Source organism: Trichoderma evansii, assembly GCF_050947405.1.
Source record: "Trichoderma evansii strain SZMC 28006 chromosome Unknown GGI43scaffold_1, whole genome shotgun sequence".
Taxonomy (NCBI): Eukaryota; Fungi; Ascomycota; class Sordariomycetes; order Hypocreales; family Hypocreaceae; genus Trichoderma; species Trichoderma evansii.
The window spans coordinates 2,876,853-2,903,040 of record NW_028145205.1 but is presented as its reverse complement, the minus strand read 5'-3'; the positions used below and the strand labels follow the sequence as shown (position 1 = coordinate 2,903,040).

Below are 26,188 nucleotides of genomic sequence, written 5' to 3'. Positions count from 1 at the left end.
AAATCTCCCTCCAATTTAGTCAGATACTGTGTGGAAGCACGGGAGCGTATACAGGTTACTCCGCAGAACAAGAAGAGAAAAAAGCCAGCCCCAAAAAGTGCTGTTCTAGAAAACCAGCTGCCAACTCGGCGCCACCCGGAGCCGGTCCGGAACCTGAGTCTGAGTCTGAGCCTGGGTCCAGCAAGTACGTACTTTTTTTTTTTATCTTCGTACTCGCCAATTTCATTCCAGAGACCTGTAGACATTAGATAGAGACCCATTCTACACCTAACGTAATATGTCTGAGGCGATTAATCCTTACCATTACAAACCAATTGCCCCCAACAAAATACCAGCTGCGTCATTATATACAGGTACGTATCTTGCATTAACCAGACCACCTTTGCAGTTCCGTAGGGCCGGGGCTATCCCGGAATCCCGGAGAGGCCCTGCATGCATAAACCAGTCAGTCAATCCGGCGGTCAGCAACGATAGACAGCTTTTTGCGAATATGGGGCACATAGCTGCGCTACTCTACCAGCTTCCAATAGAAATTCAAGAGACCATCTCACTTGCGAGTCTTGTTCGTTTCTTCTTGTATTATTCAGGCTGTAACACAGAATCCGTAATGTAATGCCCAAAATAAATAACAGGGCGGTATTAATCCATACAGCTTTCTTCAAAGTGGTATTATCAAAGTCAGAGCCAATCCCTTTCCCCTGCTTTGGCGCAGCGCGTGCCATGCCGAAGCTTCCTTTCGCCTAATTTCACACAGCCTTTTGTTTTCCCTCGTCCCGCCTTCCCTTCCCCCCCTCCAGCGCCTGCGTGGTATATATAAATCCATTTCATTACCGCCAGTTCCGGAGCAAGCCACCAACGCCAGACAGTACAATAACAGAGCTAAAGAAAAGAAGATAAAAAAAAAGTAGAAGAAGAAAAATAAAAGAAAAAAGGCGTCGTTGCAAGTGTGTAGTTGGTCATCGTCGTCGTAAGATCGCCTGCAATTCCCGGGGGAAAAAAGAGAATCGCATTAAGCAGCGTTGAGGTGGCGGGTTCAGAGTATTAAAGAAACGCATCTTAGAATGCGATAGTGGTATCAAACAATTGATCTCATAGACTTCCAAATGGGAAGTTATGAGAGGCAGCATCAAAACAAGTATCACAGTAGATCAAAGGTCGGCTCTCATCCTTCTATGGGGATGAGAAGGCTGCCGTACTGCAGCTCAGAGACACTCGGAATTCGAGCTGGTCGTAATCGACGAACAGGGGTGGAGTGGTGCGGAAGCGTGAATCCAGCGTCAAGGGCATGCTGAACCTGAAGAGACGCCTCCTTGAATCTCTTCTCTCGATATTTTTCATATACAGCTCCGTGATGCTTGAGAGGGTTTTCACAGCACTCAATCATCATGGTCACCAGTGGTTTGAGCTGACTCCATGTGTAGCCTGAATAGTGAACGTGGCGCTTAGTCTATTCAATTTCAGTTAGTGATTCATCGCTCGTGATTTGTATAAAACTGATACAAGTGAGAGAATCTTACCCATTCGCCCTTGTCCAGAATAAGCCTAGATAAGCAATGCGCACCGGCAGCTAGAAAGCTCGGAGGTGAGGCTACAAAGCGCTCATCCATAATAGTAAGCTCCAAAAAGTATTTAGCCAAAGTTCGGGTATCGATGTCGTAGTCATCAGCCTTGCTAACGCGCCGCAAGAAGCTCATCGGGCCCGGCCATCCCAATTCAAACCCAAGCATGCTGAGCATAAAACGCTCCGCCTTTAAGATGTCATCTCCCGTGTAACCACCGTCTACCATGTAGACAATCTCCTCTAGTGAGGGGCTGTTGATCTCTTCATATTTGGATGCGACCAAGATCGCCGTAGCTCCTACTAACTGAAGCTTTCCAATAGACACAATCTTGCTAGATAGGAAACGGTCGATATAGTTGACGGTAAGGAAGAGTGTCTCCGGTAGGAGGTTGAATCGGTGATGCACCTGTACCAGCCAGTCCATGAGGACAGTCCGCATTGACCAGTGAATTTCGGTTTGCATCTCCATATAATGAGGATTAGGGAGCATCTTAATCTGCAAAGGGGTTAAGATTTTCATATTAGCATAGGCCAATGGCACATAAAAAGTATAGATGGTGCTTCGTTCAGATTCCTCACCTCCAATTCTCTCAAATACTCAAAAATCTCTTCGCCATACTCGGCAACCATGCTGACGTCCCACAACTCTTCGTCAACCTCTTCTGGGGTGATAGTCTGCTCAACTTCAATCCTAGCCTCTTCCAGCTCCCGCTGCACACGGCTAGATACTCGCGGCGCGAGCATGGTTGTGGCGTTTGCTAATGTCATATCGCGAGATCGAGTCGAGTGAGCCGTCGTATATCCCTGATCATGGTCGTCATATTCATCGTCTTCGTCTTCGTCTTCGTCCCAGTACTCGTCGGCTTCGGAGAATGCAAGAGTGAGACCTTCTTTATAGGTTTGAACGACCCCGATAGCGGGCTCCTCAGATATGTTTGGAAGTTTGGATAACGCATCAACATAATCTTTGTCGTGATTCACGTCTTCGCGTGAAGGTTCTTCGAATGAAAAGTTGAGCGGGTCCAGAGATGATTCGCGACCGGTCAGGAAATCTTCGATCAGCGCCGGCATCACTAATGGCTCTATATCGATCGCGGCGAGACTAACTCTATTGTTGCTGTTGCTAGAAGCTCGATCGGCCTTGTCCACTTTGCTCTGAGTTTGAGTTCTTCGTAAGGATGGTATCTCCTGCTTTAGCTGCGGTTGGCTCTTGTGGTGACGAGGTTGCAGCGCATGCATGTCGGAGGGGGCTTGAGAAGGAGTCTTTTTGTGCATTGCAGCACTGCTCTTGGTGCTGTGTGGTTGCTGCGGAATATCAACGTCGAGTTTGTGAACGAATTGTTGCGTAGTAGTAGCGGTAGCTGCTGCAGCTAGAGTGGTTGTGATGCTTGCGCTTGTGGGCTTCCTCTGCAGCGTCTCCGCACGGGATTCGGTCGTCGTGGCCTTGGATTTGTTGATTGACATTGCTGCGGGTCGCTGTGCAGGTCGAGAGAAGGAATCTTTGCTAGGCCTGACCACGTTTTCCTTATTCAGAAAAGACGCAGGCACCTGATTCGATGACACCCCAAGAGGCTTCTTTGCGACTTTGACCTCCTCGCCACGACCTCCAAAACCCTTGGACACATTTGTCACGTCGCCAAAGGCAGCACGTTTGGCAGGGCCTTTGAATCCGGCTGTGGGGGCAGACGGGGCGCTGCTGACATTTCCCATTGATTTCTGACGCTGGTGAAGAAATTGTTGGGCATTCTCGCCGCCGCGCGGTCGAAAAGGCTAGATAAGAGATTGTTAGGTTAGTTTCACCACGATTTAAACCAAGAACAAAGAAGATGGAGCCCAAGCAGAAAGGCGGGAGATGATGTTTTGAACAGCAAGGGAACGTCAAGCAGAAAAGGCCGCTTTCTCATCATCCAACATACCCGTGCGTCCATTATGATGGATTTCCGGCTTGGCCTTGCTTCAGATCCTTAAGAATAATAAACACTGCTTCGGTAAAATGCGCGAATAAAGCTTATGCGAATCAAGCCTCGAGCAGTGCAGCCTCCCACTGATTTCGGAGGAGTCCGCGTCGAGATATCATACAATAGAGTTCTGCGTTGCGCGGCGTCGAGCACTTTCCGTATTTCCGGGGTCGCTATTCGGGGACGATGGAGTCTCGAAGATTATCAAAAAATAAATTAGGTGGCGCCGCCTAATCACGTCTAACGGAGACCCTGGGACCACAGCCGTGGCTATTTTTGACCGTACAGCGACGGGGGACGAACGATGAGAGAAAGGGGGCGGGTTGATGAGTACTTCGTACAAATGGAGACAAAAAAGACAATGTGGATTTGGCGAAGAAGAAGCGCCCCTCCCAGCCGGAAAGATGTTGCTCTCGCCTTTGGCCCCGGTCTGGCGGATTTCCAATTCCCCTCAGCTGCGGAAGCAGGCGCAAGGTGGAAATTGAAATTGGCGATGGTGACAAGGACAGGGAACATGCGCCGGTCAAGCTGCAAAAAATGTTGCGCCACCAGCAAGAAGTCGTCGATCGGGCTACCGCAGAGGTGGAGGTTGGGAAGCTGCCTGGGGTTTTGCACTTCGGTGGACTGACTTTAACCAGATGGCGGCCTGTCATGAGCCGACCTGGACGCTGTATTTTCCAATGTTTATTTGTTTATACCCCAAGCGCCGCAGACGCTTTAGCGCAGGAAGCCGTTAGCGGGAGCTGCGCAGAGCTGCCGCGGGTTTTGGGGCCACGGTATGTGCGCACGGACCATCATGCGAACAGGTCGCGCAATTTACTCTGTCGTCCCGGAGATGACGATATTCCGGGGGTTGCCCATAGCAGAGGGAGACGTACCGCCATCCCGCTAGTCCGCTTTCGGGCGCTAGATGTTCTCGTCGCGTCTCACTTGCGATGGCGAAGAATCGCAGAGTTTCACGTTTGCGCATCTACAGCAGCACAACGAGGCGATGGTGGCATCTGGACAACGTTAATACCTGCGGGATGATGTTGCGATACGGGTTTCGACTTGCTCTCAGCCAATGCACCGCCCAGGCGTGATATTGCAGCGGGCGCATTCTGGCGCCTTCGACGCGTTAGGGCTCTCATGGGAGACTCCGCCAGACAGACACGTCCTCACGTGACGGTGCGCTGCCACTTAAAGCTGCCCTTTGCTTCCCCACACTGAACCGAATCGAAACCGGCACACAGGGCGAGGGAGAAGAGTTGAATGCGAGGAAGAAATGAATGGGCGCCTGCGTTGGGACTTGTCCCCAACGACTGAGACACTCTGTCTTGGGGCAATGCGGTCGGTCTTTCGATTTGGTCAATTGCGACGAACCAGTGCCCAGTAAGCTCGGGCAGTTAAAGTGTAAGCTACTGGCTACTAATAGGCGATAGTCGCTCCGGTCAGGCCGCTTTGTCGTCTGGATGTCGCAAACCCCATGCGAGCGGCCTGCTCCAGAGTCTGCCCTGAAAGCGATGAAACAGCATCAGATGCGGTGAATTGTGATGAGCAGGGAGAGGCGACGGTGTTTTTGGATGAAGCGATTGTCTTGAGGAAATCGTCAAGGCCATGGAATCGCCATTGTCAAGATGCCCTCACACAAGCCCCTTCTTTCCAAAACTGCACTAGCAAGCCTAGCTGAGCATCGCTATCCCGCCTCAGCCACGATTTCTTTGTTCAGAGTTCTTGGCGATTACGAAAGTCGCGTGTTGCGGCTTTGAATCGTGCTGCGTGAGTTGATATGTCGATGTGCGCCCAGCGCTACGCCCTCCAGACGGTCAGACTTGGACTTGATGGCCAGATGCGGACAAAGGCCATGTCTCTTATTGTGAATCAGCCAGTCGCATCGCAATCAGGAACAGGAACGTCAAGAAGCCTATGCTAAGATCTTCCTCTACCGTTTGCTGCGCAGATTTCAAACCCGTGGTCGCTCAAGTGAGCGAATTTGTGCGGGTTTTATAATATGATATCATAATCTTACTCATTAACTACAGCATCGCCACCGCAAAGAATATCCTGTTCCGTGCTCCATACTTTGTACAACAATTCTGAGAAACGCAACGGCACCAGCACTGACCGTTTTGTAATTTACGGCCGTACAGCAGCTCTTGATATCCGTCGCGCACATGTCACCATCAATTACCTATCTTCTGCGTTTCGATTGAGTCACTTGGCCATTTTTCCATGCAGCGGAATCCAGGCAAGCCAGCCCTGAGGCGACGAGCGCAATTGCGCGTTGTGCGTGCCGATCCGGCCGCATATGGCTGGGCCTTTTAACTCGTTTCAAAGTGATTCTAGCGTCAGCTAGCAACACAGTGTTCTCTCGATTCTGCATTCTGGCAGGTCATGTTGGGGTATGATCGTGTAGATGTCGAAACGGCTCTACTGTGCATTGGACAAACAGCAAACTCTGCTACAGCACCTAGCCCCAGACGGCGCATATTGCGGCAGCACAGGAAGCTCGCCGGTGCCACGCCGCATGTGTGCTCCGTATAGACGTAGTAGAATCAGGAGATTGAAGAAGGGTGCCTCGTGAAAGCCGGCTGCGAAAAGTGAGTGAGTGCATGGCAGCGACAAGATCCGCAATTCGTTGGGCCTAAAAGCACCAAGCAGAAGCCCCTCGTCTCATCATCACTTGCATGGCCAAAACAATAACAACGCACACTCGAGTCCACACACCGCATTTGTTGTTTTGCAGGGCGGCATTTCATTGGGAGGCTGGATTGCGTCTACTGTCCAGTCTGGGGCCCAAATGCAGGCGATCATAAACTTTGGCCACTTGCCGCAAGGCACACACACAGGAGAAGAGAACGGGGCCCTATGAGCCGTCGATGGCTGGGTGGTCCTATCGCTATGGCCATTGTTGATCCTTGGGAGCCACAGTTCTGGCGCTGATTCGGCACGCATCTTGTCCACCCAACTGGTGTATCCACAAAGCCTCTCAGCACATGCATCAAAGCTCGCGCGGGGAGACAAAGCGGTGACGAGCTGCGACTCAGAAAATGCTTTAAGAGCGATTCTCGCTTGTCGTATACCGTGCAAGTTTTATGCGGCGCTCGCCCTAGACCAAGCCAGGCGCTGCTAGTTCTATGGAAGCGCATTCGACCCCTGCTCACCTCAACATATCTGCCGGTGCATGTTATACGTTGCCCCTTTAGCCCTATGGGTGAGAAAAGGTAAAAGAAGAAAAAGAGAGACAAACTGAAGGTGGAAGCAAAAATAGTACAAGTAAACCTTGGTGAGATAAGCATGCGCCGGATGCAGAATGCCACCAACGCAGACACCCGCATGCTGCCCGACTTCAATGTCTACCCAACGAGTAGCCTCTGGATACGCGGACGCCTCACAGACCAGTGAAGCATTAGAGTCCTCTTCTGACTGGACATTGAAACCGGGGGACCCATACACTGGACATGGTCTGCGACTTAGTGGGAAGCACAGCTTGTGCAACAGGAACAGCTGGATTGGACGTCGTTGTCCAACCTTTTCGTTTCTTTTTTCTACTAGAAGCCAAAAAAGAGTCTCAAAGCAGTAAGAGCCGAGGAGGGGAAATGGGGCGAAATGAAGGAGAAAGAATTAAAGAATTAGAGAATTAAAAAACCTGAATTAAAAGGGATAAAGTCAATTGGCGGCCTGGCAGTAGCCAAGCCACGCATAAACAGCGTCGCGGCTTGCGCTTTTCCCAGCAGCCGTAGCTCCAACCAGAGGCTGACGATTAACAGCCCATGACGGTAGGATAAAGCAAACATTGGATTACTACTCGACTTCCCCTCCTCTGCCCACATGAGAGAGTTTGGGCCGATCTTGCAACAACGGGAGAGGGGCTGTCAGGCACACCCTCAGTGTCGAATCTCGGGATACTAGGAATGGATTCCAGCATGAACGACATGCGTTGACGGACGAGCTTTCACAAGCAGTGAGTGGATTGACGATCCCGGTGCAGCACGGGGCAATAGCTGTGCTCTATCAAAGGGCATTCGATGCTCAGCGTTGCAAAGACTTGAAGCCCGGTGCCTTGACTCACCGAGCGTCGTTCTCGATCTTTCTGCTGCTAGCAGGATCGAAGCGGTGCCGAGCCCCCGGCAGAGCACTAATCAAGGCCACGACCCTAGTCCAGATTCAATGGACACGCAGCAGGTAGTCATGCTGGTATGAATCGCCCACCAGGGCATCCTGAGCTCCGCCTTGGTTCTCGTCCTCTGGATAGCCTTCCCGCCATGGGTTGCTGATGGTCCTCGCCCAGTCACTCACTGGCTGTTGACGGCTTCGTCCTGCGACCCTCTGCCTGGCCCTTTGCCGCTACCGCCTCAGAGTTGCGATCCCCACCTCCTCTGCCTGCTTAGCCCACACACCTACGCTTCTTCTTGTTGCTCAAGATCCCTGCAGGAGGAAAACGGGCGCCTCTGCGCCGGCCCTCTGATGCGGCGCCATTGGCTCTCAGCAGTCCTCGGGAATTAATAACAAGCACAAAGCATGGAGTACGGGAGCAGCGCAGACAAATTCAGTGCCCCTTTCGCCTGCCGAAGCCGCCATAGAAGAACGCTTGGAAACCATGGCCAGCTCGACAATCCAGCTAGCTATCACTCATTAACCTCTTTTTACCAGATCAAGCACGTGCGCCTTTTTTCATTCTGTTTTTCTTCTTCTTTCTCCTCATGATGAGTAGCGGCCGGCAAAGCAAGGGGGACTTGCAGCCTGAGACTGCTGCATCGAACCAAAAGCTTTGATTCTGGGCGTGCCGCCTAGCAGCAGCCCACGGTCGTCGGAATGTGCTTCGCGGAGCCTGGGTCCCCTGGCTCATTTTCCTGTATGTTTGTTTGTCTGCCAGCGTGTGGTGCGGAGAGGGTGGCGGATCAATCAATCAATCGCAATCAATCAGCGCCAGGCCGCATGGACGCACGTCCGCACGCCCAGCGAGCGTCCTGCTTGCTGGCTGCAGCTTGATGGCGCATGCCATCCATGGCCATCCACGTCCCATATACGGAGTACGACGTACAGACACAAGACACACAGACGACTGATACTCCGTATGAAGCCGTAGGATTGCTGCTAGCTGCGTGTACTAAGGCAATAGACTACATGTACTCCGTAGCGCCCACAGTCCTTCGTAACCCGTTGCTCCTCGCGCTCGACGCTCACTCGCCAGCCCAGGCTCTCCTCTGCATGTCAGTTGCCGGCCACATCTTGGGATCGCAGGCGAGGAGGGGCTGGTGGCGTCGCCTTCGCTGGCAGACTGGCCGGTCCGGGTGGGCCCCTCTGGTTGAGTTTGACAACGAACAACTCCATAATTATAGATGATGCTACTACGGAGTCGTCGTAGCGAAAATGGCCGACGGGGTCACCAGACTAGGGACTGATGAGTTGGTGACGGGTCAAACGGGCCAAACGAGCGGTCTCTGCAACCTATGCCTGTTCTGGCCCTCTTTGCCATCGCCTCAGCGCCGTCTTCTCTCCTTGAATTGAGGGACCCTCTCGCGGCATGGGACAGCTGCAGTCTGTATGTGCGTCTGGGCTGTACGGGTACATGTAGGCTTGTCTCGTAACGGCAATGGCAATGGCGAGCCTGCGCCCACATCTGCGCGTACTGTGCAGCAAAGGACAGCAACAAAAAGTGACCGTCGATATGTATGCTGCCCTATTTATCTGCTGTGGTGCCTGACGCAGGATGAGGGCTTGAAGATACCGTCGTACCATAGGTCGATTGACAGGCTGGACTTTGTGCCCGCAGGAGATGGAGGCATTGACACTGTCTAATTTCTGTCTAGAGAAGCTCGGCGCCGTTAATTGCGACTAGACATCCAGCTCTAAGACGATCAATCCAGTGCCGGAGCGACTAGTCAGTAATGTTTCCGACAGTCCCTGTAGAATGTAACCTTTGTAGTGTAATCTCGTAGAGTGTGCAACGTGGAGGACAAGCCGAGTCGTCTCTGGGCTTTGATTTACTGTAGTGAAGCAGCTGTCTGTCTATCATTCGCTGACCCTAGAGGTTCAAACGTTTGCGCCGTAAGGGCGCAGGATGGCCTGGCATGGCGAATGCAGCCCAAACGGCCTGCATCCTTTCCTCTTTCTCGTCTGGGGGGCTATTTATGGGCAATTAAATAGCAATGGGCCGTCAGATCATCGTAAATCTTGAAAGGAAGAGAAACGAAGCGCCAAAATCTGCCAAGGCGCAACGGTTGAAACAATAAGAAGCCTGGACGGATGCGATTCGAGGCGGCTACCGGTCTAATCTACCACCTGCGACAGCTAGACGCCGGAATTCAGGGCCCCAACAGCGCTACTCAGGTCTACGCAGCCTTGTACAGCGCCACCGTAATAGGCCCTTCCGCGACCCATCAAGCCCAGCTTCAGCGCTCGTCTCGGCACGCTACAGGCGCTGTAGAGCCAGTTCCAGGAAGCGACGACAGCCTGAGCCGCCTAGACGTTAGACGTTCGGGAGCATTCGTGTTAGTGAACCCAGCCGGCAGCGACAAAATCGTTCGACCTCGCCTAGCAGCTCCTCTTTTCTCCATGCACACATTCTACCAACTTCGCCTTCAGCAACAGCTTTGCAGACCACTCCTGATCCCTCTGGTGAGTTCCATCGACTCTATCATCAAGCGCGATCAAGCTTTTGCCTTGAATTTGGCTTCCCCATCCGCCCCGTCCCTTGGACTCGCGCCCAGCCTGCCCCCTCGTCTGCGTCTGTCCAGCGCCTTTGTTCACACAAGCTTTTTCCAACCCGCTCCGTCTGGAGGCTTCGCGACTCTCATCAACTCCCATTTGCAACCTTTTTCGAAGCCCATCGAGGCTGTTCACGGCTAATCTCCCTGAATCGTCTTTCAGATAACGTACAAAGCGCGGCCCTTGCCAAACCTCGTCGCCGCCGCCGAACCCGCCGCCGCGCCAGCCAGGAGCTGAACCAAGAAGCAGGCGCTTACCGCACAGCCTGGATGGTGATGAACTCTTGAGATTGCCTCATCATTCATCGTCATCTGGTAGCGGAAGAGCTTATTTCGAGACCTGGCTGTCGGCCAGTGATGAAATTGTCGGGCATCCCGCAAAGCGATACTTTTGTCTGAAGCTGCTGGCTTTGTCCACCCACGCAAAATCCGCACCTGAGGTCCCCAACCCTCAAAGCCCTCTCCCCCAAAGCTCTCTTCACGAGTTCGATCGCTATCCTCCTCCCATCCGATCCGACATCAAATAAAACATCAAGACATACAGAGAAAATGAATTCATTATCCCCTATAAACACTTCAGGCGGTATGTCCGCAGCGTCGTCAAATGGCGGTAGTGTCTCGCCCCGTCAGGCGCCCACCCCCAAGAACGTCGCATTTGAGCTGCTGTTCCTTGAATCGCCTCAATACCGTGCGCGCTTGCCCATGCGAGTGCAAATTTATCCTCATGATACCACGGACTCGATTGTTACAACCGTCAAGAACTTCTACGGCTTGTATTCGGGTCCGACCGGGTCAAAAGGCGTCAGCTTTGAGGACGAACTCGGCAACACCCTGATTGCGCGATATGAAAATTTCCGCAACAACATGATTGTCTATGTTCGAGTGATTGAGGAAGCGCCCATGGCTGCCCTGGAATCACATCACTACCGCAGTCTTCATATGGGTGCTGATTCCTACTATGGGGGTGAAGGATACGCTCTCCCTCAGCGCTTCGGCCCTGAGATGGGCCAGTCACCGCAAAGACGGAGTCCCTCGCCTTATGCGTCGCGGGGACGAAGAAGTGACTCTACCAGCACCAAGGGCCGCTCTCGATCTGCCAAGAGCCGGACTCTTCACAATCATGCTGATGCTTACGCTGATAGCATGAACGGCTACAGCAGCGGTGATGGCGGCGCCCCAAGCACTACGTCCGCCAGGACCAAGGAGCAGCTTGGGACAACCGACATTAGCGTTGAGAACATTGTCGAGGGTGGTCGACGAAAGAGGGCCAAATTTGAGAGCTCTGTAAGCGCGGCGCATCATCATTTCGACGTTTTTTTCACTCTTTGCTAATTTTTCTCTTTTACTTGCAGGAATTGCCGTTATTCGCACCGCCTCAGATGCCCGCCGCTACTTCGAATCCATCCGTATCGCCCGCCCGTCGAGCCGATCATCACAGACATTCTATTTCTTATATACAAACTGGCCAGAACCCATTTATAAACCCACGTCCGCTTCACTCTCCGCAAAGTTACGGTAGTGGGCATGGACAGATTGGCATGTATTCTACCCCTGTTGCCAGCGACCGCCGCGGTCGGGCTAGCATCTCCTATAGCAGCAGCCACAGCATGGCTCATGGCATGGGCATACTCCCAACTCCCGACCCCACTGTCGGAAGCTGCATGTCCGAAGAAGACAAGGATGTCGCCATTCAGCTGATGCGACTTGGCGAGATGTCCAACATTTCTCACGGTCGGACATCCGCATCAACTCTAGACGATACATTTAGCGGTCGAGCCGACGCCGCATCCTCCACTGGCGCCACTAGTGAAGGCGAAAGCGAAAGCGATGTTGAGCTCCCGCTATCTCGCCGCCAAAAGTTGAATCTGAATGGCATATCCAAGCAGATCTACCAGACCACCGAATCGCACTTCATGCCGCCCATTGATAGTGCCGAGGCTAGCGGTGAAGACGCCGACTACGAAGATGGTCCAGACGTCCGGGCCAAGCCGGCTCAGAACAAGTCGATGAAGAACAAGTCGACTCCGACTTCGACACCCAAGGCGGTGCCTTCAAAAGCCAAGGCACCTCGTGTTGCCAATGGCAACAAGACCAAGAAGCCAGTCATTGTCCCTGTGCCCAACGGCCCAATTTCTCCAGCAGCTTCCAGCACCCATTCCAGGAAGCAGTCGGTGGTGTCTATTGGACATGTGGCTCAAGCTGGTGAGGATGACCAGCCCGACCTCTCCACCAAGCCGCGCTGCCAGCGCTGCAGGAAAAGCAAGAAGGGCTGTGACCGCCAACGACCTTGCGGTCGCTGCCGCGACGCTGGTCTCTCAGCAGACCAGTGCATCAGCGAAGACGAAGGCAACGGCCGGAAAGGCCGCTATGGGCGCCACATGGGAGTGCCACTGAAGAAGGACGAGATTGCTCTTGCATCTCAGCCTGCTCTTTTGCCTGCCGCTCTCATTGCTGCCAACACAATGACCACTGACAAAGCTAAGAAGCGCAAGCGGTAGAGAACAATTTGCTTTGTTTTCCTGCGCGCCAGATGCTGTATGATGTACCAGTTTAGACGCAAAAAGAAGGGGAGCTCTCTTTTTTTCTTTTTTTCCAATTCTGGTCTTCAACGTTTGTGTATTCTTGTCGCTGGGGTTATAACAGTCCCTACAGACTTATCTCGCATCCACATCCTCTTGTCTGTCATCCACATACCTGGATAAGGGGCGGATATGCAGTCTTGTTTTGATTTTTCCAGAGCAATCTTCATTTTCTCTTGATGCTATTATGAAGACGTAATTACGACGGCCAATGCAGGGCCATTACACTCCTTCGATGGCGTTTGGGATGTGTATCATCAGGTGTCACTTGTTTGTTTTCTACTCTCTTCCTATTTCCTTTTCCTTACATTATTCCGTTTATCTCCTTTTTCATTACATATGCTTTTTCTTGTTATCTTGGTCATCGTCAGCTGCACAAGGAGACAGCGACATCAACAACAGAAGGGCAACACACATCCGCAACCAACTCTGCAGCTTGTGTGTATAATTCATACCATCACTGATGGAGGCAAAAGGTTGACAATGGATGAGATGGGGTTATACAAAAAAAGGCGGCCGTGGCTGGCGAGCTTTGGAAATTGTCTCGCCGGCAAAAAAGGTTAGAACTGAGAGAGGCGGTGGGAAGAGCGCGCTCAATATTTTCCTTTTCTTGTTTCTCATTTTCTTCATTTTCTCATATTATGTCTAAAGTAAGAAGGCTTGGTCGGGTTTATGGTGGCACAAAAAAAACATTTGCCGGTTGGAGCGCTCGTCTTTGGTGTTATTACAACTGTCTAGTTTCTTGACAAAGGGACGGGTGGTGAGGGAAGGGGAGGTGGTCTCTTTTTTGTTTTTCCTCTGCTCTTTTTTTCATACTTTTTTCTTTTCCCTTTCATTGTTTGCAAAATTTTCCTATTTTTGTTGCGCCGAATTTCAGCGATTCGTGGTCGGTAGTTTGCGGTTTTTTCCTATCTTTGGCTGTTTATTCATCGTTCGTTGAGATTCTGGTACAGCTCAAGTTATTCCTGTTTCTGGAAGGAGGGGTGGTGGACCTTTGGAAGGGACAAAGTGGTCATAAGAGAGAAAGAAAAGAGGCGCCATTGCGCGTTAAATATACGTCAATATTGTTTTTTATACGTTTGCGATTCAACATTGTAGAGCGATGAAGTGAAATTCACCCGCAATGGTGTATGCGCCTCGACAGTGAAGATATATAGAGGAGCGCGACACCTTAGGACAGCTTATCTGTCCATTTCCGCTCTAAAAGAGGCGATCCCCGAGCGCTAGGAGCGTTCGCCCGATGTTAGTTTCATCGCAGCGTCGCAAAGATGGAACGCTCCCGAGGCGCGCTGTCCCGCCCTGCAGCCTGCGGGTGGGAAGCGCCCGTCCCCAGCCCAAGTTTCTGGCCCTCAATCTTTGCTACCTCTCACTAAGGGCATATATCCCTTCTCAGGCACACAAAAGAAGTCCTTTTCCCGCGAAAAGTGGCGGATGTAGTCAAACTTGACTCGTTACGCTAATCCCCATACCACCTAGCGCCTTAGCGGGCCGGCACAAGCCGGGCGCGCAAGGATTTTAGGATCAGGGGTTCAACAGCCGATTGGTCCCGAAGCTTTGCGATCATGTGACTTTGCACGAGAAAGAGGACTAATAGGGGCTTTTTTTTTTTACTTTCCGTCCCTTTTTCTATTTCTTGGTAATACTGACGTTTTCGTGGGAAGTATATTTTGAGGGTTTGTTTACGTCATTGATTTTCTTCTTCCCTTTACCCCGCGGAATGGAGGGGTTGAAAAGAGGCGAGGGAATGAGAAAAAGGGAGAACAAGTCAATGAGACAATAACAGAAAAGTATACACAAATCTAAAAATAGATGCATGCTATGAAGAAATTATTTATTGCAACTAAAGCGGTGACTGATGGAAGTTGCAGTGAATTTTCTTTTTTTCCTTCTTTTCCTTCTAGCCTAGGCTCAATACTCTGCCGGTCGTGTTTATTGACGGCACAAATTAAAACCGATGCATTACGGAGCACCTGCCCCGTTGTCGGCTTATCTAAGTGTTTACCCGAAGTTTTGCCTCCCCCGATGTTACGTACAGATTACATTTTCGTTCAGTCGTGTAGCCCGAATGCGGAACTTTGTTTTTTCCCATCGGAAGCGGTGAGAAGAGCTAATTGGAAGAGGGGGGGAAGGATTCGAGAAAATACCTTGGATACTAATTAATTAAAAATTGGTCAGTCGCCGACTTTCCTGTCGGGTGTGGGGCCCCGGGCCGGACATCGGAGCGGGGGGGAGGGGCTGGGAATAAGAAGCGAGAATAACAAAGTCAGGAAGAAAACTTACCCTATATGGTATGCGGTAGGATGTGCGGTATGAGAAGACCTGGAGTACTGCAGCTTAGTGCGGAGTAATCCGGGGTATTTATTGATTGATTTGTTTTGCTCTTGATGTTTAATTTTTTAGATGGTGGTTTTATGTAGAAAAGTAAGGCGTTGCTGAGTTTTTCCCTTCTCTATTGGTTGGGTACGTGTACTTTGATAAAGCCTGGAAGCAACAATGTAGTACACACTTACATCGGAACAATTTGACAATTTTGACAAGGATTGCTTTTCAACCACATTTGCCGGAACCTTCTTATCTCAATAGCCGATACAATTAACCAATCCCATCAAAGGCCCATTGCAACATTGCAACGCTGTTAAATGAAACAACCTCATCGACCTGGGCTCAAATCCTACAAAGCACACTCCTGTCAACCCCTTACATATAACATCACACTGCCATATCGGAACTTTGCCCCCTTGGCGTCCAGCTGAGCAACCCGTGCATCCGGGTTCGGTGAAAGATGCTCCGTTTTTTTTTTATAATTCTACTAGCCCCAGTTCCCACATTACCGATTCGGCTTCTGCCCGTCTAAACAAGGGCTCCACACAAGGGCGTAAATGCACATCATTACGGCAGACCCAAGGGCTTGCCTCTACTATTCAACCTTGTTTGCTACTGACTTTATTAGGAAGAAAAAAAGATACGATAGTACCAAGATAATCCTAGTGGGCTGGCGATATCGGGGCCGAATTACGGAACGATGACTGGGGGCCCTTGAGGCTTACTGACGGCAGTTTGATAAAGAACTTGGCAGAAGGCAGTATAAATATGTTGGTGCTGGGGAGTGAGGAAAGTTAAGCTTGGTTTGGTAGGAGCTGTTTATTCAGTAATATCATGGCCTGCAATGGTTTCCGCAATCTCTCTGTTCTTTTGTTAAATTGACGAGTTATATAATATAATATTTTATTTGATTAGTTGACTGATACCTCCATCTCACCCCCGCCCCCCGCCCCCTATTCCGCCATCTTCTCTTCCCTCCTTTGTTTGAATTCATAATGACGTTACGCGATGATGAAAAGGATGTTTCATCCAATGGAGCTGTTGCCGTCCAAGAAGCCGGTGTCCTGGGCAACACAACTCCCAACACCATCAACTCTTCACCACCCTCCATCTTAAACACCGCTCAAGATGTCGAGCTAGGAGAAGAAGAGAAAGATTATGGACCTCCACCAGACGGCGGCCTCATAGCATGGCTTCAAGTCCTCGCCACACACCTCATCAATGCCATGACATGGGGTTACGCCTCAGCTTTCGGTGTCTATCAGCTCTACTATGTCGAGACTCTTGGGCTTCCCGCCTCGCAAGTTTCATGGATCGGTTCTGTCCAGATCTTTTTCACCTACGCCATTTGCGCCGTATCCGGGCGGCTCGCCGACGCGGGCTATACTCGCACCACCGTCGCGGTGGGCACGTTTCTAGCAGTGTTTGGCACTTTCATGACGAGCCTCGCCAAGACATACTGGCAAATCTTTCTCGCCCAAGCCGTATGTATCGGCATTGGACTCGGTGTGACGTTTATGCCGGCAATTTCCATCCTGAGCTCGTACTTTGAGAAAAACAGAGCCTTTGCTCTTGCCGTCTCGGCGGTGGGTACATCGGTTGGTAGCACGTCGTTTCCCGCAATGATACAACATTTGACGGCCAAGATCGGATTCCCCTGGGCAGTGCGATGTGCGGGCTTCCTTGCCCTGGCCATGGCCATTATTGCCAATGTGTTGCTGAAGCCCAGATTGCCGCCTCGCAAATCGGGGCCCCTATTGGAACTAAAGGCATTTTCAGAGCTGCCTTACCTTTTGTTCTCCATGGCTGCGTTTGTATACTTTTATGCTCTCTACTTCGTCTTCTTCTATGTACGTAAGCGCAATAGTATCAGGCGTGTGTTCCTTTTTGTCTCGCTCTGTGAAGAAGAAAAAAGTCATCGTGAAGTTGAAAGCGAAAAGAACTTTAAAAATGTCGTCGTTAACCCCTTTTCTAGATTAACAGTTACGCCCGTAACATCATTGGCTTTTCAAACAGTGATTCCATCAATCTACTCATCATCACGAATGCCATGGGCATCCCCATGCGGCCGATTGTAGGCTACATCGCAGACAGATGGTCTGGGCCAATCAACCTCTTTATCGCCGCCCTCACGGCGGTGTTCGCTGTAATATACTCCTGGACCGCAGTCACTACCCGAACGGGCATGTACGTTTTTAGCGTTGTCTACGGCTTATCAATCGGCGCGAACCAGGGCCTGTTTGTTGCGTCCCTAACCAGCTTGACCAAAGACCCGCAGAAGATGGGTGTCAGGTTTGGCATGGTAGAAACGCTCAGTGCGCTGGCAACGGTGGCAGGGGCCCCAACAGCAGGTGCCATTATCGACCACGACCATGGAAACTATTTCTGGGCACAGATATGGGGAGGGACTGTGATGGCTGCGGCAACAGTCATTTTTGTAGCGTGCCGAATCTCTGTGACCGGATGGAAACTCTGGGTCAAGGTCTAGCCAGCCAGCCAGTTGGCTGAGCTGTTGGTAAGAACGGTTAACTAAAAATTAAAAGGGGGCTTTGAGGACCAGGTACGGAGTAGGAATCACAAGAGACAAACAGTATAGATGCCGATATCGGAACATGGCTCACTAAGGAATCATGTTCTCAGATAGTGGTAGTAGTAATAATGACGATTTCAATCAATCAGGCAATTATCTTTTCCCACTTGGTGCTGTATGATATGATGCTCAAGGATGTTGCAGCTTTGCCACGGCCTTGGCTACAAGAGCCGCAACTTGTGTGCCCTCTCTCCATATGTCGTCGTGTTCAAGGTTGAGGTCCCTGATGGCTATCGGCGTGATGCCGTCTTTGATGAGCCTGGCTTCCATAACGTCGAGCTCTGGCATGTCAATCAGGGTATCTTCTGCAGAATTTGCCAAGATGACGAGACGTGGACCATGTCCCCAGACGTCCTTGAAATTTCCAGCAAATGATGCCGGAGACACTGCGTCCCAGACTTGCTTGTCTGGACCAAAAACACCGGTTGTGAACTCTTCGTAAACCCCGCCGTGTCTGGCGACCATGCCTCTCAAATCGTGAATGCCACTGATGCTGATGAGAGCTGCGGGTAGTGGCACTGCTGGAGCCCAGGCGCAAGTTGCGTCGCTGTTCATAATGACCTGGTGAACCAGCGAACCGCCGGCTGAGTGGCCAATGAGCACATAGTTATTGCCAATGCCAAACTTTGCATCGAGAAACCTCAGCGCGGAGATGACGTCCCGGATATGGTCCGGGTGACGGGCGTTGTGCAACTCATTCGCCGGCGTTGAAGTGGGATCCTGGGGAAACAGCGGGTGCGGAGACAGGCGGTAATCAATGCTGGCAAAGCCCCGGACGGCGGATTTGGGCAGATCCGCCAGCGAGACCATACGCTTGACGGGTGGCACAAAGTCCTCGATAGTGTTTCTGGGGTCTCGCCACGCGCCCCCATGGACGAAGCTGTCATATGCACAAGGTTAGAGTTAAGGCTCAGTGGGAGCCACGGTGAGAGTCAGAGTCGTACATTATCCAATAAGCTGACGCGGGAGCACGCGCCTCTTGTGCATCGTCATCGTCATCAAATTGCCAGACGGCGACTCGCTGGAGGGTATGATCGCCGTATTGGTGACTGGCGTAGCTGAGACCAGGGATGTCTGCAGAGCTCATCGTGACTTTTGCTGTTTGATGCGGGGGAATTTTGGGTGAAGGTTTCAGAGCCTAGATCGTATTACCGTACTACCCAAAGTAGGAGACACTGCGCAGAAATTAGGCGGGGGTGCGATACGAAGAACGTGCAGAACGAGCATGTACCTATACGAGAAACGAGAAACGAGCCTTTTTTCTTTTCTTTTCTTTCCTTCACTTTCTCTTGATTGAAGCTATTGGCCTCTTGATGCTTAGAGACTATAGCGAACGAAGAGGGGAAAAGAGCAGGGATAAGTGCCGAGGGCGGTACTTCGCAGAGACGGCACGGCAGAAATGAGGTTATGCGCAAATGGCCATTTTCAGCTCAGCTGTCCTGGCAATTGAATCAGAGGGCATTTCCGGCGAGCGATCTATTGAGAAGAAGTACGGGGTAGCGAGTCACTAGTGGCTTCGAGAACGAGACTAGCGAGATGCTAGCGCTTCTTAGGTAATTAAAACCAAGCTGGGGCAACTTCTGGCTGTTGCCAGCAGGCCCTCGCAGCTCTAAACCTGGTAAGTGATACCGATAGCCTCTACAGGAAGGGCCTTCAGTGGCCTTCGGTGGGGGCTCTCCCCACTATTCATTGTCGAATGCTTGGCAGAGCAGCCTAATCGCGGAGGGGTCATGCGGGTGATTCGGAAGGTGAGAAGCGAGAGGTGCAGCAAGTAAAATTACATCAAAGCAGAACTGGGAATAGGGGCGGCGCACGGCTGAATAAGGGGTCCGAACTGCCACTCGCAATGCTACCATTGTACAGGCAGAGTAATTAGTAATATGTAGTGTTGTGATTTATTTTGTGCAGACACGCTGCATTCCGCCGTCAGTCTCGCGCGTTGCGTGCGTGGCTGCTCTTTGTAATTGTGGCTGCCTTGCCACTAATCAGTACAATAGCTGGGTGAATCGAGCGCTTCAGATTTAAAGAGTGGCGGGTGCCGCTACCGAAGCTAGTGCTAGGGCACTAACAGTGGCTTGACTCAGTGATGAATTTGGCGGGCCAAGTTTTTTCTGTCTCGCAATTAGCTCGGGGCCAAGCTTTTTGATACAGTGCCCGCGACACGCCAGTACTGTAGCACAGCCTGGGCTCTGAAAATAGAGAGCCAATAGGGTGCCTGGTCGCTAAAAATATGGCGGTACTTGTACATAAATGTCATATCAGCGGGGTCATCGCTCTCTCGTTATATATCGTGAGGCGTCGATCATTTGTCGCGCTGATGCCTGCGATGTTTTGTGTCGGTGAGATCACCATGACTATTTGTAGGTATCTACTAATCAGCAGCGCCATTTCTGCTTGTGAGCGCTTCGCGTTCCTCGATGCCCCAGGATTCCTCGATTGAATGTGTCGTGGTGTGTGAAGAAAATCAATCAACCAAAATGAGGCTCGTATTCTCTTCCTCTCCGCCTCGGCAGCATTCTGAAATCACGCAAAACAAGAAACTGTGAGACGACAAGGATGAAACACCGCGGGCTTTGTTCGCTGCACTGTCTCAGTCTCGGCTCGGGCCCATTGCCGTTGTGCATGTCTCATTGAGACTCTACTTGGTACATCTGCATCTCCATCTGCTCGCACTATGCGACCGGCCAACAACAGAGTGAAGAGAGAGCATGCAAAGTCAATTGTCCGCTAGTGACATGTCAGTGGTAAGCAACGTGTAAGCATGCTGCAGAAGTCTAAATAAACACGAGCACATAGACTATATTCTTGGCATTTTTAGACCCCAAGACCCGAATATGAATCACTCATAAGACTATTGTTATAGCCACGAGGGAGTGAGATCGTGAAAGCTTCCTTTAAGCTTCTTCCAGAGGATGTGGACAGTATTCTGCTGTGCTTAGCAAATCGGCGTCACAAATAGGCTCGATGGGGTTTTACTTGGCAGCAATCTATTTCCATCTGCCGACTTTTTCTCATGACGAGGCGGCGGCTACTGTAAACGGAGCGCCTCTTGAGCTCGGCGCTAATAGGAGCAGCTCCAATACGAACAAAGGAACCACACCACTACAGCATTACCAATCGCAATGCGCTGATCATTTCCAGACCCAACTCACTATCTTGATCCTCAGCAACTTCTCATTGTGGCAGTGATGGAGATATGTAGTAGCACTAATACATAGAGTATCATATTCATATATACTAGCCTTGCTAGCCTGCCGCGATAGATGGAGCGTATCAAATTGCTTCAGACCGGAATACGCCGCAAGGACCATGCACACACTTCGTACCGGTACTTTGATGCCCTGTCAGAAGGATTTGGCGCAATAGTAGTAGCGCACACAGTGCGAGTTATTTTTAAGGGGTGTGTTGCTGGAAACAGAGGCCCAGGCACCAAAGAGTCGCTGTGCAGCAGCCTCTAGACGCTGCACTGGGGGGTTCGCTAGGGCGGCTTATGTGGGGCAATTCCCTCTAACGGTATTGCAGGCACGCGACACTGGCTCCAGTTCATCAGCCGGGATTTGATTCAGAGGCGCCGCAAACCCGCTAACTGTACGGGGCACGGAGTCGAAAAAAGAGGAAAAAGGCGTCTCCAGCTGAGTGGCGCCGAGTAGAACTTTTGTTGCTCGCTGCCACCCGTTCGCTCGTTCGTTCTCCTGGAACGGTCATTGTCCGGTTTTTTGCGCACGCGACCACTCGCTTCTTTGGTTTCGTCTTTGAATTCTGTCTTTTTCTAATTTCTTACCTCTATTGTTTGTTTGTTTGCCTTGCTTTGACCGGCGCCTTAGAGCGAGGAAGGAGACGAAGACGCTCATTTCTACCGCTTCAACAGCGGCGCGCTGGACATGAGAAGCGTCACTTGGCCATAGCCCCTGTGTGTCTCTCGTTCTCACTCGCCTTTGCTCTCCCTGCCTCTGATTTTGCCTCGACTCGACCTCGGACTCGACCTCAACTCTCATCGAACGAACGACATCGACAAGTCCCCCCTTTTCTTCCTCCTCCACCATGGAAGCGACGCGCCGCCTCACCAGCGGCATGGCGTCTCGCATGCGAATTCCCAGCCCGACGCGGCGACAATTCTATACCATTACCTCGACCGTATCCCTCCTCACTGCGCCTTTTTTGCGGGTGCTGTCTGCGTTCTTTGCTCGATTTGCGAATAGACGGTTTCTGTTTGCTATAGGCGTTATCGCCGTGATCAGCGCCAAGCTGGTCCACATATATGCCCACATAACAGCTATTGCATTTCGCTCCATGGCGCAATGGGGCCTCACATTCTACACACAAGACACTGCTTTCTTAATACTAATACGGCTGCTGCTCGACACGGAGATATATCCCTGGCGCTGGCTGCGGATCATCCTCACGACGCTGGCCTCGCTTCTCGTCACCTTTGTGCTGGCCCTGGCGGCCATCAACAATTCCTTCTTTATCGTCGCAGGCTCTGAGCCCCATTGGCGCAATGCTGGCCTGGCGAGCGATGCGTCTTCATGGAAGCTGGCAGTTACTGGACTCTTCACATGTCTTATTGTGTTGGCCATCATGTTCGTCATTGCCTGGTTGACGCAAGACATCTTCTTCTTCTTGGCTCGGCTCGGCTTGAATCTGCTCAAATGGCCCTTTGCTTTCCTCTACAGCAAGCTCCCTGCCCGCTTCCGCCCTGCGGTGCATGCTACTAAATACTCTCACATCCCACAGCAAGATATCGAGATCGGATCCGAGCTCATGGGCAAAGAAGACGACGAGGTTGACTCCAGCACCACCAATAGCGGCTCTAGCATTGCCTCCGACATGCGCCAGATCTCGAAGTTGACCGTTGCCCTATATGTTTTGGTCGGCCTCATCTTGTTCCTTCAAGTCGCGCTGTACATTGCTAGACCAGACGAAGGCTCCTATGCCTACATGTCGTGGACTCTGCCGTTGATACCTTTCGCAGACTTTGCGCACTCGTCGCCTATTCTGGCTACACTCACCCCCGTCTTTGATACTAGCATTGGCTGGAACTGGGATAATCAAACCGCGCTGGCTGAGCCCATTCGATGGGAATGGCTGCCAAAGGATCCTCTCCCGGGCTTCCAAGATTGGTATGAGAAGGAAGAGAGGCACTACCGTGCTTCCCAAGATCCCCTGAAAATCTCAAACCTCAACAATGATCTCCTTCCCGAGCTCCGCGAAAAGCTGGCAAATATCAACATCAAGAATGTGGTGCTTATCAAACTCGAAAGTACGAGAAAGGATGCTTTCCCTGTCAAGAAGGACGGTTTATTTTATAAACTTGCGGTCGAATCGTTTAAGAATGGCACACTGCCAAAAGCTGCCTCAGACAAGATTTCCACCCTCACTCCTACTGCCAACTTCTTGACAGGAGACTACAACGATGGCTTTAAGCACAAGGAAAAGAAGCGACGAGGAGGTCTCAACGCCAATAACTGCCACACATCCGCCACTTACACTCTCAAAAGTTTAACTGGCACTCTCTGTGGACTGTCACCTCTCGTTGCCGATTTCAATGCCGAGGTCTCGCATCACATCTACCAACCCTGCTTGCCTCACATTCTCGACGCCATGAACCTTGAGTTGGGAAATTCCTCCAAGCGCGCTGACAAGAACGATTATACTACCCAGAAGTGGAAGTCATCGTTCATGATGTCTGTCACAAACACTTTCGACAAACAAGATCAACTCATGGTCAAGCTTGGCTTTCCAGAGAACAATACAATCACAAAAGAGTACCTAAAGAGCGACGATGCCAAGTTTGGAACAGTGGATGTGGAGGACATTAACTACTACGGAATGCCCGAAGATGTCATTGAAGACTATGTCCGCGATGCGTTCAAGTCGGCCAAGGAAAACAACGAGCGAGTGTTCCTGACCCATTTGACCAGCACCACCCACCATCCTTTTGGACTCCCTAAGAATCTCACGCATGTACCCATCACCAGCGAAGACTCTGGCAAGTTGGAAAACGTATCCAAATACCTGAATGCTATTGGATTCGTTGATCGCTGGCTGCAAAAAGTTCTGGATATCCTGGATGAGGAAGGTGTTGCGGACGAAACTTTGGTCATCTTTGTCGGTGACCACGGCCTCTCTGTTCCGGAAAACGATGGCATTACACCATACTACAACACCAACATTGGTAACTTCCACGTTCCGCTGGTCTTTTCTCACCCTCAACTCCCTGCTATCGACGTCAACGATGCGGTTATTTCATACCAAATTCTGCCCACAATCCTCGATTTGCTGCTGGAAACTGGCTCACTCTCCGAGTCTTCGACTGGCATTGCCAAAGATATGATTCAAAATTATGAGGGACAATCGCTTATCCGGCCGCTCATCAACTTTAACGAGAAGACTGGCCAGCCCAACTGGCAGTTCTCCGTCATGAACCCGGGTCGCGCCACCGTTGCTGTGCGCGACGCTCGCCAGCCACATTGGAGACTGACGGTACCCATCATTGAAAACACCGAATGGCGATTTACCGATCTGGACACCGAGCCTCATGAGGAGAAGCACCTTGTTGCTTTTGACTTTGGCGCCTTCTTGCAAAAAATCGAGGACGAGAGATCTGCCGAGGCGGCTCACTGGGCTGAACAGGCAGCGTTCGTCGCTCGATGGTGGGTTGAGGAAAACAGTTTGCGCTGGCACTACGACCCATGAGGATAATATGGCCTGCTTGACTGAATTTTGCGACGAAAGAAGCTCTCACGCTCTTTTTTCGTCTTTGTTTTTACTTACTACGTCATGACATACTGACAGATATCGATATCTGCTGCATTGTTAAAATTTCCCCCCTTATCACATACACTATTTCCTTTTCAGCTTTTTTTCCTTGTCATATATAGGAGCATTGGGGCATTAATATTGTTTTCATCTCTTTTCCTTTTTTTGTGTATCCAGTTCAGGTATATACAAGGCGTCTCGTATTTATGATTGTGATTTTATGGGTGGTCCCGTTTCAACACAAAAAAGAAAGGAAGAGGATTTGCAGCTGCTGAGACTTTTTTTTCTTCGGGAAGGGGAGATGTTTAAGATAGAAGATGGGCATCATGGGATGATGTATATATAGCATATTCATTCCCTTGGGTTAGCGCTGACAATGCGGAGAAATGATTGAAAACACATGGATTAAATGTTTTGTGCTGAAAGTGAATCAAGTGATATGCGATAGATGCTAATGGTCCCGGGCCCTCTGATGCATCAGTATGGTCGTGTTTATTGCATCATGCTGCTGAAACAATCGAATCTTAATCGTAGGCTGGGAGATGTACAATGTGGTCTGAGGGCCATGATGGGTTGTCGCTTGGCCTCGTGTAGCACGACGACTATGCTTATTACAGCTTGACGTGAATCGTCGTTTCTGTCAAGACCAGCTGTACACATCACAGCTATCCACTTAGTGGACGCGCAAAAACAAATTGCTAAACCAACTAAGTACTAATAGTAGTGGGATCGTGATACTCATCCTGAAGCAAGCACCCGCCGGGCCGTGAAAAACGTGATTCCGCGGTTTCACGTCTCAGGCCTCTCTTTCTTTCCCCTTCTCTCTTCGCCTCCGCGAGCTTTCTTCTGCGTAATACTCCGCATTATTGACCTCTTGTAGCCCACACTACGTCCATTTCCGCCCAAGGGCCGGGGAAAAGCGTGCTCTGTTGGTAGCCGTTTATGCGCAAATTCTCCGATGGCCTTCTTGATTTTTGCCTGATTGCTCGTCTGGTTATTTTCGTCTACATAGTCCTGTTGGATCTTCGTACCCGAACGCTTCAGCCACGAGGAGAACAAAGAGTGAAACACCTAAAAAAAGAAGCAAAACCAGAGCAATGACGACGATGAGGCAAACAGCTACGCTCGTGCCTTGTCCGTGGGCTTCTCTCGGTGCTAAAAATGGTACCTACCGTGGACTTCTTGCTGCTGCGGCTACATACAATCTTAGCTGGTGGGCTCAAGCGGGCCTTCGCAATCACCCCCAATTCTGGGCTTCGATTCGCTCGTTTCGGCTACCACCATCTCATGCATCCGGCGTCAGCTTCCGACCAACCACGGCTGTCCGTCCATGGAAAGTGCCCATATGAGAGTGTCTCGAGGGTACGTATGGGGGCGTCCTGAGAGGGGCCTTTTGAGAATCTGCTGGTTGCTACGGGGCCCAAAATTGAAAAGAGAGATAGGAAATCAGTCACAAGAGAGTTGAATCATTGTCGTCACACTCGGAAGTGATTGTGGGTGGGGACGTCTTTGGGCCGGAGATATCAAGGTTGCAGCAGCAGCAGCAGCAGCAGCAGTAGCAGAAGGCTGGGGTTGGCGAACTATGTTGGGGTTTGCGTCAGGGCTGTTCTTGTCAGAGCGGGCGGTGAGCACTGATTTGGATGCTGCTGTTCTTCTCTTCTGCGGTGTGATGAGCTGCTGCGAATCGGCAAGGGTTTGTTGGACCATTGAACGCCGCGCCTAGGGCTGTG

The 26,188-nt window shown here is 51.0% G+C and overlaps 8 protein-coding genes across 8 annotated transcripts; 5 read left to right on the top strand and 3 right to left on the bottom strand.

The window, feature by feature from the left end:
• Positions 1 to 765: 765 nt before the first annotated feature.
• GGI43DRAFT_31415 (cyclin-like protein) lies at positions 766 to 3,772 on the bottom strand. The gene is made up of 4 exons (XM_083201744.1): positions 3,478 to 3,772; positions 2,141 to 3,331; positions 1,518 to 2,057; positions 766 to 1,447 (listed from the first exon to the last, which is right to left on the bottom strand). The coding sequence occupies exons 1-4, from the start codon at positions 3,487 to 3,489 to the stop codon at positions 1,163 to 1,165; spliced, it is 2,028 nt and encodes a 675-aa protein (XP_083066552.1). The 5' UTR covers positions 3,490 to 3,772; the 3' UTR covers positions 766 to 1,162.
• Positions 3,665 to 4,612, top strand: GGI43DRAFT_31307 (uncharacterized protein). The gene has a single exon (XM_083201726.1). The coding sequence runs from the start codon at positions 4,057 to 4,059 to the stop codon at positions 4,546 to 4,548; it is 492 nt and encodes a 163-aa protein (XP_083066551.1). The 5' UTR covers positions 3,665 to 4,056; the 3' UTR covers positions 4,549 to 4,612.
• Positions 4,613 to 6,094: 1,482 nt separating this feature from the next.
• GGI43DRAFT_31256 (uncharacterized protein) lies at positions 6,095 to 7,015 on the bottom strand. The gene is made up of 2 exons (XM_083201718.1): positions 6,953 to 7,015; positions 6,095 to 6,888 (listed from the first exon to the last, which is right to left on the bottom strand). The coding sequence occupies exon 2, from the start codon at positions 6,834 to 6,836 to the stop codon at positions 6,309 to 6,311; it is 528 nt and encodes a 175-aa protein (XP_083066550.1). The 5' UTR covers positions 6,837 to 6,888; positions 6,953 to 7,015; the 3' UTR covers positions 6,095 to 6,308.
• Positions 7,016 to 9,747: 2,732 nt separating this feature from the next.
• Positions 9,748 to 10,350, top strand: GGI43DRAFT_378904 (uncharacterized protein; the record flags this gene model as incomplete). The annotated part of the gene is made up of 1 exon (XM_083202759.1): positions 9,748 to 10,350. The coding sequence occupies one exon, from the start codon at positions 9,748 to 9,750 to the stop codon at positions 10,348 to 10,350; it is 603 nt and encodes a 200-aa protein (XP_083066549.1).
• Positions 10,351 to 10,602: 252 nt separating this feature from the next.
• Positions 10,603 to 12,852, top strand: GGI43DRAFT_31243 (Zn(II)2Cys6 transcription factor domain-containing protein). The gene is made up of 2 exons (XM_083201716.1): positions 10,603 to 11,492; positions 11,561 to 12,852. Exons 1-2 carry the CDS (start codon positions 10,758 to 10,760, stop codon positions 12,704 to 12,706), a joined length of 1,881 nt encoding a protein of 626 aa, XP_083066548.1. The 5' UTR covers positions 10,603 to 10,757; the 3' UTR covers positions 12,707 to 12,852.
• Positions 12,853 to 16,104: 3,252 nt separating this feature from the next.
• Positions 16,105 to 17,597, top strand: GGI43DRAFT_420025 (major facilitator superfamily domain-containing protein; the record flags this gene model as incomplete). The annotated part of the gene is made up of 3 exons (XM_083207756.1): positions 16,105 to 16,168; positions 16,238 to 16,959; positions 17,085 to 17,597. 3 exons carry the CDS (start codon positions 16,105 to 16,107, stop codon positions 17,595 to 17,597), a joined length of 1,299 nt encoding a protein of 432 aa, XP_083066547.1.
• GGI43DRAFT_31183 (Alpha/Beta hydrolase protein) lies at positions 17,508 to 19,111 on the bottom strand. The gene is made up of 3 exons (XM_083201708.1): positions 18,931 to 19,111; positions 18,644 to 18,874; positions 17,508 to 18,579 (listed from the first exon to the last, which is right to left on the bottom strand). Exons 2-3 carry the CDS (start codon positions 18,784 to 18,786, stop codon positions 17,829 to 17,831), a joined length of 894 nt encoding a protein of 297 aa, XP_083066546.1. The 5' UTR covers positions 18,787 to 18,874; positions 18,931 to 19,111; the 3' UTR covers positions 17,508 to 17,828.
• Positions 19,112 to 21,357: 2,246 nt separating this feature from the next.
• On the top strand, positions 21,358 to 24,651 carry GGI43DRAFT_31080 (alkaline-phosphatase-like protein). Its single transcript, XM_083201691.1, has one exon. It carries the CDS (start codon positions 21,741 to 21,743, stop codon positions 24,393 to 24,395), a length of 2,655 nt encoding a protein of 884 aa, XP_083066545.1. The 5' UTR covers positions 21,358 to 21,740; the 3' UTR covers positions 24,396 to 24,651.
• The last annotated feature ends 1,537 nt before the right edge of the window (positions 24,652 to 26,188 follow it).

Coding starts and splice junctions, on each gene's coding strand:
- GGI43DRAFT_31256 (XM_083201718.1), bottom strand. CDS start 6,836: ATGCGGGTGTCTGCGTTGGTGGCATTCTGCATCCGGCGCATGCTTATC.
- GGI43DRAFT_31307 (XM_083201726.1), top strand. CDS start 4,057: ATGTTGCGCCACCAGCAAGAAGTCGTCGATCGGGCTACCGCAGAGGTG.
- GGI43DRAFT_31243 (XM_083201716.1), top strand. CDS start 10,758: ATGAATTCATTATCCCCTATAAACACTTCAGGCGGTATGTCCGCAGCG. Junction 11,493..11,560: donor GGGCCAAATTTGAGAGCTCT/GTAAGCGCGGCG, acceptor TTTTACTTGCAG/GAATTGCCGTTATTCGCACC.
- GGI43DRAFT_31415 (XM_083201744.1), bottom strand. Junction 2,058..2,140: donor AGTATTTGAGAGAATTGGAG/GTGAGGAATCTG, acceptor ACCCCTTTGCAG/ATTAAGATGCTCCCTAATCC. Junction 1,448..1,517: donor TTCTGGACAAGGGCGAATGG/GTAAGATTCTCT, acceptor GAAATTGAATAG/ACTAAGCGCCACGTTCACTA.
- GGI43DRAFT_31080 (XM_083201691.1), top strand. CDS start 21,741: ATGGAAGCGACGCGCCGCCTCACCAGCGGCATGGCGTCTCGCATGCGA.
- GGI43DRAFT_31183 (XM_083201708.1), bottom strand. CDS start 18,786: ATGAGCTCTGCAGACATCCCTGGTCTCAGCTACGCCAGTCACCAATAC. Junction 18,580..18,643: donor GCGTCAGCTTATTGGATAAT/GTACGACTCTGA, acceptor TGCATATGACAG/CTTCGTCCATGGGGGCGCGT.